This window comes from Lactuca sativa, chromosome 6 (assembly GCF_002870075.4).
Source record: "Lactuca sativa cultivar Salinas chromosome 6, Lsat_Salinas_v11, whole genome shotgun sequence".
Lineage (NCBI taxonomy): Eukaryota > Viridiplantae > Streptophyta > Magnoliopsida > Asterales > Asteraceae > Lactuca > Lactuca sativa.
The window spans coordinates 161,755,362-161,775,056 of record NC_056628.2 but is presented as its reverse complement, the minus strand read 5'-3'; the positions used below and the strand labels follow the sequence as shown (position 1 = coordinate 161,775,056).

Sequence of the window (19,695 nt, the reverse complement as noted above, 5' to 3'; positions counted from 1 at the left end):
GTTAGGTTGTAACTTGAACTTGATTTGTGTTTAACATCTAGTAATCTTTGATTTAATCTTAATCATGTGTTTAGTTTATTCTCTTTTTCACTTGATCAATGAATTAGGGTTTTTATCAGTCTAGTTAATCAAATTGTAAAATTCGTATATGTTTTATGATTTGTTGTTAGTAACATGCACTTTATTGATTGTAATTAAATCAAAATGAGTGTAATCAAAGATTAAATGTTCATAATCCCAAGCTTATGAGAAATATTGAATATTGTTGGTAATTGTTGCAAGAACTTAAAGTCATTTAATGATTTGATGAAAGAGCTTATTTGAATTAAATCAATTAAATGAAGTTTTATTTGAAGAACATGTTTTGAATAAAACATTTTTTTTGTCAAATTGGATATTAGATTTTATTAGTATCTAAATCACCAACCTAGATAGAACATAATCATATTCATTTTGCATCTTTCAACATAATACATGTATAAGAATCAGAATCGGAAATGTATTTGTTGAATCAAAAAAGTTACCCTCTTGAACTTCAGCTACCGCAGCCTCCAAGCCACCGTAGTCAAGCAGTCCCTTTGTCAATAATCATCCGAAGTCTTCAGCACCATAGTCTCTATCTTTACCTAGATTATTTTGTCTTTATTGTAAAACACTCTATTGTCCATTATGCCTTGCATGGCTACTCTTAGAGTTGTAAATCTGTTATCTTTTAAGTCTCTATAAATAGAGCTCACTCTCATGTATTAAGAACACAGTGAACATCGCATCCATTTCTAATACACATCTCAAAGTTCTCATTCTATCTTACTTATCCAATATTCTTACTCTCATAATCAGTCGTCATATCTCTTCGGAGCAAGTCTCTTTTGACTTAATCACTAAGTTTGATCTCACTTATTAACTTGGTTTGAATGCATTCCTCGTTATGAATCTGCTTATATGTATACTCGATATAACAATTGTTGTCATTTACATTTCTTTACTTTCCCGCAACTAACTCTCTAACTTCTAACTCTTAATATTATTATTGAGCTTTTGATCCTTCGAGATTAACTATTCCGCTATATACTTGTTCTAACGTTTGTTCAAGTGTGTCTCAAAGGTTTTCTCTCAACAGTATTTCTTTTACTAAATTCTATTAACAATCTTGTTTATTTATGAAGTTTAAATCTAGTTCAAACACAATCCCCCATTTTAATATTATTTGTATTATGTGTGAAAATATGGCAAGATAAGAAGTCTTGTATTCCTGTGGACCGACTCTTCTTACTCTATACTATCTTTAGTATAAGAAATAGCAGTGACTTGAGCTTTATTAATATTATTTTATCCCATTATTTGTTGGTTTGACAGTCTAACAATACGTCGGTACGCGCAGCGTACAAGCCCTTCAGCAGTACGCACAGCGTACATAGAGGTACGCCTAGCATACACTCAGTCAGTGGACTTTTCTTATTGGGCCTTGGTTTGGGCCAAGTCTTGGACATAGTAGTAATGGGTTGTGATGGGCCTTTAAAAGTCAGTTAAGGGACCAAGGATTAGTGGGCTTGGAATGAAAGCCCCTTTTAAGAGTTGGGTCCATTTTAGAAATTGGGCCATTTGGGGACTTAATGGGCCCTAGTGAGGAATAGAAAGGATTGGGCCTAGGTCAAGGCCCAAAAATAGATCAGAGTGGTAAAATAGTCATTTTACCCATGGGAGAGTCATCAGTTTTTTACTAAATGTTTATTTGGTCATTATAGTCGGGGAGTAGTTGGAGCAGCAGACGGTCTCACCTTTGCGCGAGTTTTTCAACAGTCAATTTGAGAGGCGAGTTTTCCTTCAGTAGGAACGAGTCTAAGGCACCAATGCTGGCCCATTTAAGTAGTTATGGTATGTATGGGCGAGCATGATGTCGGGGTTAGCCCGATACAGTTTATATGTTTCCGGACTTTGGTCAGATGTCGGGGTGGTCCCGAGAAGTAGTTATGTATGCTTGATGTCTTTGTGATTCATGCATGTTACTTGTTATGTGTAATGTGTTTCGGGCTTCATCTGATGTCGGGGCAAGCCGATGTATGCCAGTTTATATGTTGTATGTTATATGTAATGGGCCTCGGCCCGATGTTGGGCAAGCCCGATGCAGTTTATGTGATTATATTATATGCTTATGTTATGTTGTGAATATGTAGGGGTAATCTCTATGTCGGTGCAACCCCCATGCTGGGGTGAGCCCTATGCCCGATGCGGTCGTATGCCGAGGTGAGCCTGATGCCAGATAGGAGTCCGATGTCAGGTAAGCCGATGTCAGGATTCGTCCCAATGCTGTTGGGAGTAGTCCTAGAGTTATGTGATTTGTTATATGTATGTGTATGGTATGTGGTAACTTAGGGGGAGCTAACTATGCTTCGTGCTTATAGTTTCAGTTTTTGTTTCAGGTACTTCCGGTTGCAAGGGGAAGAGCTCGGGGTGATCTCATGGCACACACCACAGTATTCAACCTAGGATTGTTTAGACTCTGATATTTCATCATTTGTTTTTGATATAGTATTTTATGATATTTTGAGACATATGAGAATTGGTTTTCTTATCAAATATGGATGATTATAGTTTTTATAATATTTTTCAAACGAAATTTTTGGGCCGTATTTTTGGGATGTTGCAAGTTGTTAGCCGAGCTTGGTTTGAGGGATTCGGACATACCTTTGGGTGTGACTGAACTCAAACTAAGGAAATGCTATAAAGATTTTCAATAAGAGTTTTTGGAATGGTAAATAATTTTTTTTAAAAAAAAGTGTTCTTAAAAGAGAAAAGGGTGTGGTGCATACAATCAATCGAGCTCAAGTAAGCACTCCCAAATTACCCATACAAGTTTATGTTATGTTATGATTATCAGCTTTATTAGAACAAAATGCTAGATTAGGACTAAGGATTTAAGAAGGATGCCTTATGTGCTTGTTGTATGTGTATCATCTCTATGAATTGCATGATAGTACATATTAGATAGTATGATAGCTAAAGTAGTATGTGCTTGATTATGTGTACTCAATGCCGAATGCTGCTTGTTTTGGGCTTTTAGGAGTTCTAGCTATCTTTTAGGAGTTCTAGCTATCTTTTACTATCTTCGCAGCTCTTATTTGAGTCTAACCGTTGTAGGGTAGACCCTCTCATTCGAAGAATTATCTAGTCTGAGTGATATGTAATAGTATTCACAAGCTAATTAGGGGAAGATAGAAGGGATTTCTTATTGTAACATCTGGTTTCGGATTATCCATGATTAAGGTTCATGGGCCACGAGCAGGGGGCTAGGAGGTCTCGGGTTGAGGCGAGTTGCTAGAAACGTAGGGCATCTCATTAGCTTTCCGTAGGTATGAGGATTTTTAGAATTCGAGTCATTTCGAAGATGCTATGGAAGTTTGGAGAGTTGGCAAGATAAGTCCCTAAAGTTGAGAATTTTGGCAGCGAAGTACGCTGGGCATACGTATGCGTACTCAGAGCGTACTGATGTGCATGTTCTTTAAGCAAGAGCCACTAAGTACGTCGGGCATACCAGGGGGGTACGCTGGGCGTACTAGGTACAGAAGGAAACCCTAATTAAGTGAAGTGTCCCTATATAAAGAAAGAGATGGTCTCATTTCTGGCCACCTTCCTTAGTTAATAAACCCTCTCAAACCCTAATATCCGTTATTTAGCTTGTGTGTGGCCATGATGAGCTTGTTTGTGTTCTTGTGGGCTTTTGGGAGTTAAGAAGGAGCATGGAAGGGAGTGAAGTTGAAGAACAGGCTGCGGATCTGAGCTTTCTTCGGGCTAGAGCACCATTTGAAGGTATAAAGCTCCAAGCTTTCCCACTCTTTTTGTTTTGTTCATATTAGGGTCCATTTTTGGTTTTTTGGTCCCAAGCTTGAGGCTTTATGAGTTGATGCACTCCAGAGCTTAATAACCTGTCCTTTTAAGTGTTTCTAGTGGTGAAGAACCAGAAAAATAAGGACTTGATCATGTGAATCTACCCATGCATGAGTTATGAGCATTTTGGGTTAAGAACGTAAGAGTTTTTATGTGTTGTGACCTTATCAGCCATGCAAAGGCTTAAAGTTGTTAACTTTATGGAGTAAGAGATCTTAGGAAGTCCAGATCCAAGAGTTGGATTAAGGTCTTAATGGGTTAAGACCCAGAAAATGGATTAAGCAAGACTGAAGGTACGCGCCGCGTAATTCCTGTACGCCCCGCGTACTGGGTTGAGGTCCCCGATCAGTTTCTTGAGTGTTTGGGTACGCTGAGCGTACTAGGGGGGTAACCCCCCCCCCCCCCGTGTAACTCCTTCTAGGGGTTTTTGGGCTAAGCATTGTGTTGGGCCCGGAGTTTGGACTTCATGTAATAGAGTCTTGGACTAGAGAAGTGTATGTATGTGATTTGGGCCCTTGGTTTAGGCTTGCCTTTTTGTTTGGGAATTAGGCCGTGTGAGGGCCCATTTATTATTGGGCCTTGGTGGGCCCAATGGGCTTAGGGAATTAATGGGTTAGTAGCTGGTCTATCTTTAGACCCAATAAGTGATAGGTTGGACTTAGCTCTTAATTGAGATTATTGTGGGTTTGGCACAAAGTTAGAGGCCGGTGCGTAGCAGCAGTGTTTATAGGAGCTGTTCTTCATCCGAGGTGAGTCTTCTCACTATACTTTACCTAGAGTGGTAATTAGAGTTATATGACAGAGTATCTTGTATGCTATTTATGTGATTGTGATACACTGCATTATTTCTATGTGATTCATGTCGTGTATGTTCCAGAGTTCACAGAGTTAGAACCAGAAAGTTCACAGAGCTACGACCAGAGGGTCCACAGAGTTAGGACTGGAGGGTGCACAGAGTTATAGCCTCGAGTGGCTAATATGTGTTATATGTGGTATTTTGGGGAACTCACTAAGCTTCGTGCTTATAGTGTTATGTGTTACGTGTTTCAGGTTTTCAGGTTAGTGGGACGGCACTGGCTTGATTGTACACACCAGAGGAAGAGTTATGTTTTGAGGATCCTGGAATATTAATTATTCAAATATGGAGTTATGTTTTGAAAATTGAACAAATGAGATTTTTTTGCAAGTGTTATGAAAAGTATGCATTTGAAAAATGAAAAAATTGGTTTTAAACGTTCACGTTGTTACACTTATGCAGCTGATGGCGGAAAGTGGAATGGTGGTTACCCTAAGGCAAGCTTAGGATGAGAGTAGCAGAGAGTAGTAGTAGTAGAAGGAACTAGGTGGAGTCAAGGAAGTTCTTGAGGAAAGTATAGATAGATGTGGATGTTAGTATGGACATATACTACTGAAAGCAGAGGATCCATACTCGAATCAAGGAAGAATGAGATAAGACCAGGGAACTTGTAGTGTATGTGATCGCTTGAGTTATATTAGGATTCTGACGTTTGTTATGATGTGCTTTAAGAATGGTGGTTTTATGCCCTAGACCAGCAGTTGGCAGTTTAGGAGCCAAAGAGGGATCGGGTTCAGGCTCTGGAGCCGAGCATCTCGATGAGCAGACCATGGAGTTTCTCTCCTCAGAGATCACTTGCATTATACTTGAGCAGACCCCGGTGATCTTCAGTTCGATCCAGGAGGATATTCTGGAGCTTATGGATGAGAGATTGAGTGCGTTCCGTACTGCGGTGGCAGCCATGATGGGGTCGTGCACGCTCACCTTCAGGGAGTTCAGAGCATGTGGAGCTCCTGATTACCATTGAGCTTGGGACCCCATTGCTAGTACCATATAGATAACGGATGTCCCCAACACATTCCGCACCAGCAGATGTCCCGAGGGGGACAAGGTTAGGCTTGCGTCCTGTCTTCTGAAGGACAGGGCATCTGACTGGTGGGAGGAGGTTCGGAGAGCCATTGGAGATAACACAGTTCTAGATGCGAAGACTTGGGGTAATTTCACGACCAGGTTCAGGGCCGAGTTCGCACCTATCATTGAGGTGCAGCATCTTGCAAGGGAGTTTTAGGACCTCGAGCAGACGAGGGAGATGGTGGCGGAGATCACCGCCAAGTTTATAGAGAGAGCCCTACTTGTTCCGCAATATTTGGCAGACGAAGAGATGAAGAAGGCCAAAAACCATGAGATGCTGAGGAGTGACATTAGACAGTTTGTGACCCGCTCCAGCTGCAAGACGCTAAAGGACGTGATTAATAAGGCTCGGGAGAGGGAGTTGGATGTAGAGATGGAGAGGAACAGGAAACCAAAGGGGGTAAAGTAAGGATGTTCGGGCAAGAATCCCAAGGTATCAGATCGTAGATCTCGGAGCCAGCAGAGCCACTGTCGTTGTGGCAAATACGACAAGATGCACGAGGGGACGTGTAAGGCGGGGAGTTCGGGCTATTACAAGTGCGGCCGAACTGGTCATATGAGCCGAGATCGCACAGCCACTACCACCACCACGAAAACAGCAGATCTGATTTGCTTCCAGTACAATCAAAGGGAACACAAGCAGTCCCAGTACCCGAGCTTAGCAACAGCAGGGAAGGTGGTAGCGCCTTCTCCTACCACATTGAGGATTACAGATGGCCGTCAGGGCTGGGCTGAGTCGCCTACGGTGCGGTGCAGGGCTTTTCAGCTTACTGTAAAGGAGGCACGAGCAGCTCCTAACGTGGTGAAGGCTATGTATCTTTCTCTTATCTCTTTATTTGATATTGTTTATTACTCATGTTTGCTTGTTTTTTTATAGGATCGTTCCTAGTGAATGGTATATCAGCCTTATTACTATTTGATTCGGGTGCTACCCGATCATTAGCGTCGCTTGCACTTAGCAAGCGACTTAGTAGAGCTCCGGGGGAGCTGGATTGCCCACTCGACGTTAAGATAGTCGTCGACAGGACTGTCAAGTTTGCGAGAGTTCGTAGAGGATGTACGCTACAGTTATTTGATGATCAGTTCTTAGTGGATTTGGTTCCTTTTCCCCTGCGAGGGAATAAGGTTATCGTGGGTACAAATTGGTTGAGCCCTAACGGGGAAGTGATTGATTGTGAGCTGCAGCTAGTGAGGGTTTGCACTCCTAGTGGGGGAGAGTTAGTGATTCAGGGTGAGAGGCCACAACACGGACCAATTCTTTGTTCAGCGGTGAGAGCGAGGCGCTACTTTCAACAGGGTTGTGCAGGATACGTCGCCTATGTCATGGATACCCGTGATAAGGGTAAGGCGACGGTTGGTGATGTATCGGTGGTGCGAGAGTACCCAGATGTATTCCCGGAGGATTTACCTGGGATACCTCCGGTGAGACAGGTTGAGTTCAGGATTGACTTGGTCCCTGGTGCGGCTCCGATAAACAAGGCACCATATCGGTTGGCTCCTCCATAGATGCAGTAGTTGTCTACGCAGCTACAAGAGCTGCTAGACAAGGGTTTTATCAGGCCAAGCAATTCGCCATGGGGAGCCCCGATCCTATTTGTAAAGAAGAAGGATGGGTCGCATCGCATGTGCATAGACTACCGGGAGCTGAATAAGGTAACGGTGAAGAACTGTTACCCACTCCCGAGGATAGATGACTTGTTTGACCAGCTTCAGGGAGCATCTTGGTTCTCCAAGATTGATCTACGGTCCGGATACCACCAGATGCGGTTCAGAGATAATGATGTGCAGAAGACCGCTTTTAGGACCCGCTATGGTCATTACGAGTTTGTGGTGATGCCGTTTGGACTCACCAATGCTCCAGCCACGTTCATGGACCTCATTAATCGCATGTGCAGACCGATGCTAGACCGGTCTGTGATAGTATTCATTGACGATATCTTGGTTTACTCTAAGAATCAGGAGCAACATGAGGAGCACCTGAGAGAGGTGCTAGAGACACTGAGGAGGGAGATACTTTATGTGAAGTTCTAAAAGTGTGACTTCTGGTTGCACAAGGTGTAGTTCCTTGGGCACCTTATCAACCAGAAGAGTATTTTGGTAGATCCGGCCAAGATAGAGGCCATTATGCAGTGGGAGACTCTGAGGTCTCCAACTGAGATTTTGAGCTTCCTAGGTCTGGCAGGGTATTACAGGAGATTTATACAGGAACTCTCCAAGATAGTAGTTCCGTTGCCCGACTGACCAAGAAGTCAATGGTGTTTCGTTGGGGTCCTGAGCAGCAGTCAGCCTTTGAGATGCTCAGATAGCGATTGTGCGAGGCGCCGATTCTCACCCTGCTAGAGGGAGTAGGTGACTTTGTAGTCTTTTGTGATACTTCGATCATAGGCTTGCGAGCAGTGTTGATGCAGCGACGTCATGTGATAGCTTATACCTCAAGACAACTGAAGCCTCACAACGCTAACTATCTGACACATGATTTAGAGCTGGGGATTGTGGTGCTCGCCCTCAAAATTTGGCGGTATTACCTCTAGTGGGTCTGATGTACCATTTACACGGACCACAAGAGTTTGAGGTACCTCATGGATCAGCCGAATCTGAATATGAGGCAGCGTCGGTGGTTAGACGTGGTGACGGACTACGATTGTGAGATCCTTTACCACCCGGGCAAGGCCAACGTAGTGGCCGACGCCCTGATCCGAAGGCGGCAGTGGCCCCGATCCAAGATATATGTCTAAGGATGATAGTCATTTCTCCACTGTTGGAGCAGATCCAAGAGGTGCAGGTCGAGGGCCTGAAGGAGGAGCGCCGGAAGTGCAAGAGGATCACAGGCCAGGTGGCCTCTTATGACTATGACAGTCGCGGATTGTTCACCCTGCGTGAGAGGGTCTAGCTACCGTACTGGGGCGGAGTACAGCAGATATTGATGGATGAGGCCCACAAGTCTCGGTTCTCCATCAATCCAGGGGCAACAAAGATGTATAGAGATCTTCGACCCGATTACTTGTGGCCCTCATGAAGCAGGACGTCACCTGGTACATGGAGAGATGCCTGACCTACAGGAAGGTGAAGGCGGAGCACCAGAGGCTACATGGCAAGATGCAGCCATTGGACATCCCCATGTGGAAATGGGAGGACATTACTATGGATTTTATCACTAAGCTTCCCAGGACCGCACGTGGGGTCGATACGATTTGGATCATCGTGGATCAGTTGACCAAGAGCGCGCACTTCATACCGATCCAGGAGAGCATCTCGGCCGAGAAGTAGCCGAGATTTATGTGCAAGAGGTAGTGGCACATCACGGAGTGCCTGTCTTGGTGGTGTGAAACCGAGTTGTCCAGTTTACTTCCAGGTTTTGGAAGCGGTTTAACGACGAGGTGGGTACTCGTCTCCGTTTCAGCACCGCTTTCCACCCTCAGACGGACGGTCAGAGCGAGAGGACGATTCAGACTCTCGAGGATATGCTTCGAGCATTCGTGCTAGATTTTGGTGGTAGTTGGGATACGTATCTTCCGTTAGCAGAATTTTCATATAACAACAGCTACCACTCCAGTATAGACCGGCCTCCCTTTGAGATGCTTTACAATTACGGGAGGAAGTATAGGACCTTGATCTATTGGGGTGAGGTCTTTCAGAGGGTCATGGGGAGTACGGAGGTAGTACTCAAGACCACGGAGCGGATCCAGCAGGTCCGGAGCAGGCTCCAGACTGCTCAGAGTCGGCAGAAGAGTTACGCCGATTTACGGCGTTCGGAGTTGGAGTTTCAAGTGAGCGACATGGTCCTCCTAAAAGTGTCACCCTGGAAGGGTGTTATTCGGTTTCGGAAGTAGGGCAAGCTGGGCCGCAGATTCATCGACCCCTTCCGGGTTGTAGCCCGGGTGGGCAAGGTGGCATACCAGTTAGATCTTCCAGCATAGCTCAGCCAGATCCACATCACATTCCACATTTCTTAGCTAAGGAAGTGCTTGGTGGATGATTCAGCAGTGGTACCGATAGAGGATATTCAGGTTAATGACAATCTGAATTACATAGAGAGACCAATGGCGATTCTGGATCGCAAGACACAGGAGTTGAGAAACTAAAGGGTCGAGCTAGTGAAGGTGTAGTGGCAGCACAGGAAGGGTTTTGAGTGGACATGGGAGTTCGAGGAGGAGATTAGGGAGCACTACCGAGAGTTGTTCCCGGATGCAGCAGCATCAGACATCGAGGACGAAGTCTAATTCAAGTGGAGGTGATTTGTATCACCCGTTCCTCGAGGTATTATTTAATTTATTGAGTTAAAAATTATTTTGGGCTATCTTAGACAATGGATTCCTTTGGAGTGGACTTAGAAAGTGGGCCGAGAAGATGAGCCACCCATAAGCCATACGTCGGGCATAACCTGTCGTACACGGGGCATAATGGCCATTGGATTCGAGGGATGCGGGTACCTATGCCCGACGTACCAAGAGGTACGCCCAACGTACGCAGGAAGATGCTAAACCCTAATTTTAGGATTAAGGACCTATAAATACCCCATGATAGCCTTCCCTTTTGGCCTCTTCACCTGTTCATCATCCTCAGAGAAACCCTAACTCGTTCATACTCTTTCTTGTGTGTGTGTGTTTGACATTTTTGAGCTTATTTTGGTAAAGAAGGGCTTGGAAGAACAAAGGAAATGTTAGAGAAGAAGCCCTTGAGTACCTTGAGCTCAAGGATCTGCAACAAGCTCACCATTTGGCAAAAAGAGGAGGTATAAAGCTCCTATCTTTCCTCCTCAAAGTCTAGATCTAGGGTTTTGAAGATTTGGACCTTCTTAGGTCCAAAGATTGGATTTTGACCTTGCAAATTCGGTTTTGAGCTTATGGTTGCCACCCTTGAAGCTCAATGAGTTCCTTTAGCCATAAAGTTGCAAGCTTTGAGACTTTTATGAAGCCATGCAAGAGATCTAACCATTTTTATGGAATTTCATTGTTATTCTTAGTTTTGGGCTCATTTGGTGGGTTGCAAGCCACCAAGTGATCAACTTTAAGGGTTAGGACGAAGCATGGGACTCAGATCTGTAGTTTGGACGTAGGGTCCTAAGCGATTAATTCGTTTCGAAGAAAACTGCTTACTAGGAGAGTACGTTAGGCGTAAACGCCGGTACGCACAACGTACAAGCCCTTCAACAGTACGCGCAACATATATAGAGGTACGCCCAGCATACGCTCAGTCAGTAGACTTTTGTTACTGGGCCTTGTTTGGGCCAAGTATTGGACATAGTAGTAATGGGTTGTGATGGGCCTTTAGAAGTCAGTTAAGGGCCCAAGGATTAGTGGGCTTGGAAGAAAAGCCCATTTGAAGAGTTGGGCCCAATTTAGAAATTGGGCCATTTGGGGACTTAATGGGCCTTAGTGAGGACTAGAAAGGATTGGGCCAAGGTCATGGCCCAAAATAGATCAGAGGGGTAAAATAGTCACTTTACCCATTGGGAGAGTCATCAGTTTTTGACTAAATGTTTATTTGGCCAATATAGTCGGGGAGCAGTTGGAGCAGTAGACGGTGTTACCTTAGCACGAGTTTTTCAGCAGTCAGTTTGAGAGGTGTGTTTTCCTTCAATAGGAACGTGTCTAAGGCACCAATGTCAGTCCGTTTAAGTAGTTATAGTATGCAGGGGTGAGCCCGATGCAGTTTATATGTTTCCGGACTTTGCTCCGATGTCCGGGCAGTCCCGAGAAGTAGTTATGTATGCTTGATGTCTTTGTGATTCATGCATGTTACTTGTCATGTGTTATGTGTTCCGGGCTTCAGTCCGATGTCGGGGCAAGCCCAATGTATGCCAGTTTATATGTTGTATGTTATATGTGTCGGGCCGCAGCCTGATGTCAGGAAAGCCCGTTGCAGTTGGTGTGATTATTTTATATGCTTATGTTATGTTGTGTATGTGTCGGGGTAATCCCGATGCTGGGGCAAGCCCGATTCGGTCGAATGTCGGGGTCATCCCGATGTCGGACAGGAGTTCGATGTCGGGATTTGTCCCGATGCAGTTGGGAGTAGTCCCAGAGTTATGTGATTTGTTATATGTATGTGTATGGTATGTGGTAACTTGGGGGAACTCACTAAGCTTTGTGCTTACAGTTTCAGTTTTGGTTTCAGGTACTTCCGGTAGCAAGGGGAAGAGCTCGGGGTGATCACATGGCACACACCACAGTATTCAGCCTGAGATTGTTTTAGACTATGATATTTAATCATTTGTTTCTTATATAGTATTTTATGATATTTTCAGACATATTACAATTGGTTTTCTTATCAATTATGGATGGTTATAGTTTTTATAATATTTTTCAAATGAAATTTTTGGGTCGTATTTTTGGGATGTTGCAAGTTGCTATCAGAGTCTTGGTTTGAGGGATTCGGACATACCTTTGGGTGTGACTGAACTCAAACTAAGGAAATGGTATAAATATTTTCAAAAAGAGTTTTTAGAATGGCAAAATGGTGTGGTGCATGCAATCAGTCGAGCTCAATTAAGTACTCCCAAATTACCCATAGAAGTTTATGCTATGTTATGATTATCAGCTTTATTAGAACAACATGCTAGATTAGGACTAACGATCTAGGAAGGATGCCTTATGTGCCTATTGTATTTGTATCATCTCTATGAATTACATGCTAGTACAGATTAGATAGTATGATAGCCAGAGTAGTATGTGCTTGATTATGTGTACTCAATGCCCGAATGCTGCTTGTTTTGTGCTTTTAGGAGTTCTAGCTATCTTTTACTAAATAGTAAATGAATATGTTAAGTTACATATTGCAAGGACTAAATAATTTCAGAAGGTTAGGTTTAGCCTTACTTCGCAGCTCTCATTTGAGTCTGACCGTTGCAGGGTAGACCCCCTCATTCAAAGAATTATCTAGTCTGAGTGATATGTAATAGTATTTGCGAGCTAATTAGGGGAAGATAGAAGGGATTTCTTATGCAGTTGATGGCGGAAAGTGGAATGGTGGTTACCCTAGGGCAAGCCTAGGATGAGAGTAGCAGAGAGCAGTAGCAGTAGAAGGGAGTTGGTGGAGTCAAGGCAGTCCTTGAGGAAAGTACGGATAGATGTGGAAGGTAGTATGGACACGTACTACTGAAAGCAGAGGATCCATAATCGAATCAAGGAAGGTTGAGATAAGACCAAGGAACTTCTAGTGTATGTGATCCCTCGATTTATATTAGCATTCTGACGTTTGTTATGATGTGTTTTGAGAATGGTTGTTTTTACGCCTTAGACTAGCAGTTGGTAGTTCAGGTGCAAGAGAGGGATCAGGTTCAGGCTCTGGAGTCGAGCATCTCGATGAGCAGAACAGGGAGTTTCTCTCCTTAGAGATCACTTGCATTATACTTGAGCAGACCCCTGTGGTCTTCAGTTCGATCCAAGAGGGTATTCTGAAGCTTATGGATGAGAGATTGAGTACGTTCCGCACTGAGGTGGCAGCCATGATGGGGTCGCGCACGCTCACCTTTAGGGAGTTCAGAGCATGTGGAGCTCCCAATTACCATGGGGCTCGGGACCCTATTGCTAGTACCAGATGGTTGGCGGATATCGCGAATGCATTCCACACCAGCAGATGTCCCGAGGGGGACAAGGTTAGGCTTGTGTCCTGTCTTCTGAATGACAGGGCATGTGACTGGTGGGAGGAGGTTGGGAGAGCCATTGGAGATGACACAGTTCTAGATGCGATGAGCTGGGGAGATTTCACGACCAGGTTTAGGGCCGAGTTCGCACCTATCATTGAGTTGTAGTAGCTTGCTAGGGAGTTTCAGGACCTCCAGTAGACGACGGAGACTGTGGCGGAGATCGCCACCAAGTTTAGAGAGAGAGCCCTACTTGTTCTGCAGTATGTGGCGGGTGAAGAGATGAAGAAGGCCAGATACCATGAGATGTTGAGGGTATGCCAGACTCATACTGAGGACTGATTAGTATTCCAGATATAAGTTGAGGGCCAGGGAGGGCACGCTAGACTCGTACTGAGGGTTAATCATTGGTATTTTAGTCCAAGGATTGAGGGAGCAAGACATACATAAGTTGTGGGCTCAATGGCAAACCAGACTTATGTTGTGGGCTCAGGAGTAAGCCAGATATAAAATTTGGGCCTGATAGGCAAGCTAGACTCATACTGTGGGCTCAATGGGTTATCCAGTCTTTTAGCTGTGGACCCAATACAAGCTGTTATTTGTATATGTTATCTGTTTGGGTATTATATTTTCGGGGAACTCGCTAAGCTTCGTGCTTACACTTTAGTTTATGGTTTCAGGTACTTTAGTGGATCGTGGCATGGTGAATGCGTGACCATACACATCCTCGCGTTTTGGACTTATGATTTCTGGGAAACTCTGATAATATGAATGTTGTGAGAACTATGTTGAAAGAGATTCTGACTTTTAAATAACGTTTTGGGAACAACGGTTTTCGTAAATACTTCTATCGAAAAGGGGTTCTTTGAAAAGTTTAAATTTTATAAACTTTATGGGATATTACAAAATGAAAAGAACAAAATAGTCCCATATGAACATTGGTTTAAAAAGGCTCCAAATTTGGGTTAATTTCGAATTTGGGGTTGTTGGACAATTGTAAAATTACAGGAGCCCAAAAGGAATATTTTAGGTGAAAGAGCAACTAATTGCATTTTCATTAGAAATGAAGAAAATTCCAAGGCGTATAGGTTCTATGTTATAAAGCCTAATGATTTGATGTCCGTAAATATCGTAATCGAGTCACGCAATGTGATTTTTGATGAAATGAGTTTTTCATCGACATAAAAGCCTAATGATCTGAATGTTAACACTACTGAAGTTCAAAATCTAGAAAGTTCTAATGGTATTGTTTTACCAGAAACAAAAAGTCCCAAAAAAGCAAAGGAGGTCATATTACCAAGAATTCTGGTGCCGATTTCCAACAATATTTAGGGGGAAGTTCAAGAGATGAAATTGGTCTTCTATGCTCTTATTATTACAATACTAAATGTAGTCCGGATACTTTTCAAGAAGCCAAGATGTCTCAACATGTTTGTGTAACATCCTGGGTTTTCAACTATTTTTGAATCCTTCCCTTGGTATTTTAATATGTGATTTTTGGTCCTTGATGTTGGTTGGAATTAGCCCTAAGAAGCCCTAGTGGAGAATTGGTAATTCTTGGGAGCTTGAGATGTATGATGAGCGTACATGTGGGTACCCTAAGCGTACTAGGGCACGCCCTAGTATGATGGGGGTTCACATATGTACGCAGGGCGTACGCGTGTCCGGATGAAACCCTAATTTTTAGGGTTTGTGGTGTATTTAAGCACCATTATAGGTCATTTTGACTCACTTTTTTTAGCCTCCAAGTCCCTTAGCCGTTTTGAGGGAACCGTAATCCCCATAGTGAGCATCTTGAGCTTATAGTGTATTTTTGTGTGCCAAAAGGAAAAGTTAGTGCATCAAAGGAGTCAAGGAAGGAAGCAAGCTTGTAGATCTGGGATTATCATCTTCTTAGCAAACTTCGAAAGGTATAAATCTTCTACCTTTATGCTTAGATTCTTTAGATCTTGCTTTGGTTGCTTTTTGGTATCCTTTTTGTCCCAAGAGTCCCAATTTTGTGCATGATTTGTTTTGGTCGTGTTAGGCTATCCTTTCAGACCCTAGCATGGGTCCTAAGGCATAAAAATGAGGTCCTTTGAGCTAGTTTGGTCCCTTGATCTTTGTAGGAGGTATTAATTGATTAAGACCATGCATTAAGCCCTTTTTGGACGACTAAAGTCTTAAAATTTGAGACTTTATGGTTCTAGAGTGCTTTTGAGTCATAGATCTGGACTTTGAGCTTAAATAATTAATCCATTAAGCACTTATGAAGGTATTAAGTCCGGTGAGGGTACACCCCACATAAGGCAACGTACGCCCCGTGTACTTAGTAAACGACCCCGATGGTGGTCAATGCAAGGCGAAGTACGCCCAGCGTACCGAAGGGGTATGCCCCACGTACGCTTGTGTGGATTTCAGACTTTAGGCTTCGGGTATAGGGCCATCTGTTGGGATTTGATACTTGGTCCCTAATGGACCATCTGGATAAGTGTCTTTTGGGCTAATTAGAGGATCATACCTTTGGATGAGGCCCAATAAGGGGTTTAGGCCCAATCTGGAAAATTGGGCCAATCATGGGAATTGAAGTAAGTTGGGCCTTTTGGATCAAAGATTTGGACTCGAGCCTTGGCCCAACTAGGGAAAGGGTAAAATGGAAAATTACCCTATGTTTGGGCTCTTAGTCAAGAATGGTATACCACTTGTTAATTGGGTGTTTGTTTATGTAATAGTTTGGGATTTTCCGTGATTCGGCAGTCAGGGATTTCAGTGCAACTTGACATTTGAGAGGTGGGTTTTCCTCACTGTATTTATGGGTTGAAGGAACCAATGTAGTCCCTTTGGATTATTATCATGATTATCGTATGAGTGAGTACTGTAGTGATATGTTAGATCTGAATCCTGGTAGATAGGATGATGCTATGCTTATTGATCTGTATGATCTGTGATTGACTATTGATTGATTATATGTTTATGAGTTATGTATATGTCGACATGTGTGTGGTTGGGTTGACGCGGTCCTACTATGTGCTGAAGGCCAACAGACCCACGACGGCCCGTATAGAATGAAGGCCTATGAGGCGGACCAGTAAGGCCAAAGGCCTGGAGAATAGCCCTGATAGGCTGAAGGCCTGGTGCGTCGGTCCAGACACGTTGAAGGTTCTGTATGCATGTTGTTGCTTTGATATTTATGATTATATATTGTGGTGGTATTTTGGGGGAACTCACTATTCATTAGGCTTACAGTTAGGATTATCTTCCAGGTACCTCAGAGGATCGCGGGAAGGCGAAGGCGTGATCGTGCACCTCCTCATGTTTTTTTTTACGATTTTTGGATTTCTCTGATGTGAAACTCCTTTTGAAAACAATTTGTAAACAATGATGGTTTTGGACTTGTTTAAAGAGTTTAAAAATTTTAAGAATTTTATGAATGGTACAAGTTGGTATCAGAGCCTTGGTTTGAGTGAATTGGAGGAACACTCGTGTGAATCCAGTCTCAAACTAAGGAAAAGATTTTCAAAATGATTTAGAAATGGTTTTAAAAATACTTAAGGAGGATGTGATGTGTACAATCAATCGAAGCCAGTAAGTAGACCCCAAAATACCATACTATTATTTGATATTGTAACATCCCAAGATTTGTCATTTATAGCCCCTTGGGATGGAAGGGTAAATATATGTAAAGCCTAAGGGCTAAATTTCAATTTTGGGATTAGGAGGAGTACGTTGCGCGTACATAAGGGTATGATGAGCGTACTATGCATGCCCTAGTACGCTGGGCGTACACTTGTGTATGTTGGGCGTACTCATGACAGAAGGAAACCCTAATATTTAGGGTTTGGGGACTATATAAGCAACATTATGAGCACAAAACACTCCCTTACCCAAGCCTCCACTACTTAGACTCGTTTTCGCCAAACCCTAGTCATTTCCTTGAGTGTTTGAGCTTTTTGAGTGTTTGTTGAGTGTTTTAAGAAGAAGGTGTTGCATCAAGGAGTTGGAGAAGAAGATCAAGCTTGTAGATCTGAAGTTGGTTTGTGCCCTAGAAGCTCTAGAAGTTCGGGATTTTCGGTGAGACAACGATCAGAGGTTTCCAGTACTTCGGCACTACTTTCGAGGTGAGGTATCCTCACTGTACTCAAGGGTCTAAGGCACCAAGGGCGTCCCTTTGATTTGTTATTTGGGATTTTTATTGTTGTGATATGTTAGCTCGGTATCCGGGTAGATAGGATGGTCATATGCTAGTATGATATGTTAGATCGATATCCTGGTAGATTGGATGTGGTTATGCATAGTGGCCTATAGTTTGGTCTGACTGTCTGTATGCTGGTAGGAGATTACCTGTTATATGCTCACATGATTGATTGGTAATTTAGCATATTCCATCTCGAGGATGATAGGACCCTAGTATGTTGTCTTTATAGACTGTTATATGATTATCTGATATGGGTGCACATGTTTGATTGGTTATGGGGGCATTCCAACCCGATGGTTGTGGGCCGAGAGTATTTCATCCCGATGATGATTGGACTCATAGTATGTGGGCATTCCAACTCGATGGTTGAGAGCTTGGGGTATTCCAACCCGATGGTTGAGGGCCTGGGGTATTCCAACCCGATGGTTGATTGGACCCATAGTATGTTGGCATTCCAACCAGATGGTTAAGAGGCCTGGGGTATTCCACTCCGATGGATGATTGGACCCATAGTATCTGTTATATATGTATGGTATGTAGGCATTCCAACCCGATGGTTGTAGGCCAAAAGTATTCCATCCCGAGGATGACTGGACTCGTAGTATGTGGGCATTCCAACCCAATGGTTGAGGGCCTGGGGTATTCCATCTCGATGGATGATTGGACCCATATTATTTTGTTTGTTATTGTATGTGTATTGTGATGGGTTTTAGCCATAAGAACTTTCCTATGTGCGCATGCAAAACCCTAATGCTTGGATCTAGGCTTTCTAATAAACATGCTTTGAATCCAAGACTTCTAATTACTAATTAGGTTAAACAAGAACATTGAAACAGATCTAGAATCATACCTTTGAGTTCCTTGTTGATCTTGAGGTCTTGGAGCTTCTAGAGTCACAAATGTCACTCCTCTAATGGCTTACAAACACCAAAGCAAGGAGGATGATTTGGGAGAGAGGAGAGGGAAGGAATTTCGACCAGAGGTTCCTTACTTTAGGAGATGTGTCGAATTCCATCAGCCATGGGGTCTATTTATACTTGTAGACTCCTTAAGGATTACAGATAAGTCCCTATCAGATAATCTTCTCTTAAGGCTATCCAAATCCATTCCTAGATAACTCTAATGGACGATTTTAGCTATCCTAATCCTCTTAGAATTCGTCCATAGTATATCCAAATGGATTTACAGTTTAAAGCTTAACTATCAAACAATTGACAGTTTATACCCCTTTATTTAATTAATCTCTTTAAGTCACCAAATTAATTCTGATTAATTCTATGACTTATATTAATCAAATAACAAATATATTATTCATTATATTATTCCCATAATATATTAATAATATTTATTCTCTCTTAATAAATCATCCTATCAAGTTGCAATGGTGAAGGCAACCCAAAAGGACCATGCACAACCGGATATAGTTACAGCCTTAGACACTATTCCAACAGTCTCCCACTTGGATAAGTCTAGTAACTATACAAGTACAATTTGGTTTGCAATCGTAGCTCTCAAAGACGCTGTCAACTCTGATCTAATCAATCTTGTCCTTTAGATAAGGGAACGTACAGTCCTCTGTTAGATATCATGCTGACAATCCTATGGAATGGTTAGTCAAGCATTTAGGTTTCTCGATCTCTGATTTATTTGACATAGAACTTAATCGAACACATCAATTCAGTTCTGACCGGGCCCGGCACATAAGTCAAATCAAATCATCGAGCGGCCGAGATATCGCTTTTACCTTCTTAGATAAAAGTTACAGATAAACTTCGACTTATATGCATTTACTTATTCATTTACCAACTATACACAACAATACGTTTTATAACACCAAGTTACTGATGCGTTTTCGTATTATCAATGTACAATCAATCAACAAATAATAAACCATATATCTAGGTTTTAAGACTATATGATATTATCGTCTTGCGATCACCTTTTATATCTTATTCCATAAGGTGATTCCAGCGAGCGCGGGTTTATTCCAATGCTCAAAACTAGTTCATAAGCACTCATGAACGTTGCAGCAATCCTTTGCTATGTCTAACATCATTTAGACATTCTACACACCAATTCACGACAATCTTCTTTCATATCTACTTCCAACATATGAACGATTGT

The 19,695-nt window shown here is 42.8% G+C and overlaps 1 protein-coding gene across 1 annotated transcript in view; it reads left to right on the top strand.

Annotated features, from left to right (window-relative positions):
• Positions 1-6,305: 6,305 nt before the first annotated feature.
• Positions 6,306-19,695, top strand: part of LOC111904405 (uncharacterized) — a 49,408-nt gene continuing 36,018 nt past the window's right edge. Inside the window, exons 1-2 of the mRNA XM_023900182.2 lie at positions 6,306-6,625; positions 6,690-6,707. Coding sequence (XP_023755950.2) covers positions 6,306-6,625; positions 6,690-6,707 — 338 coding nt within the window. The remainder of the gene's footprint in view (positions 6,626-6,689; positions 6,708-19,695) is intronic.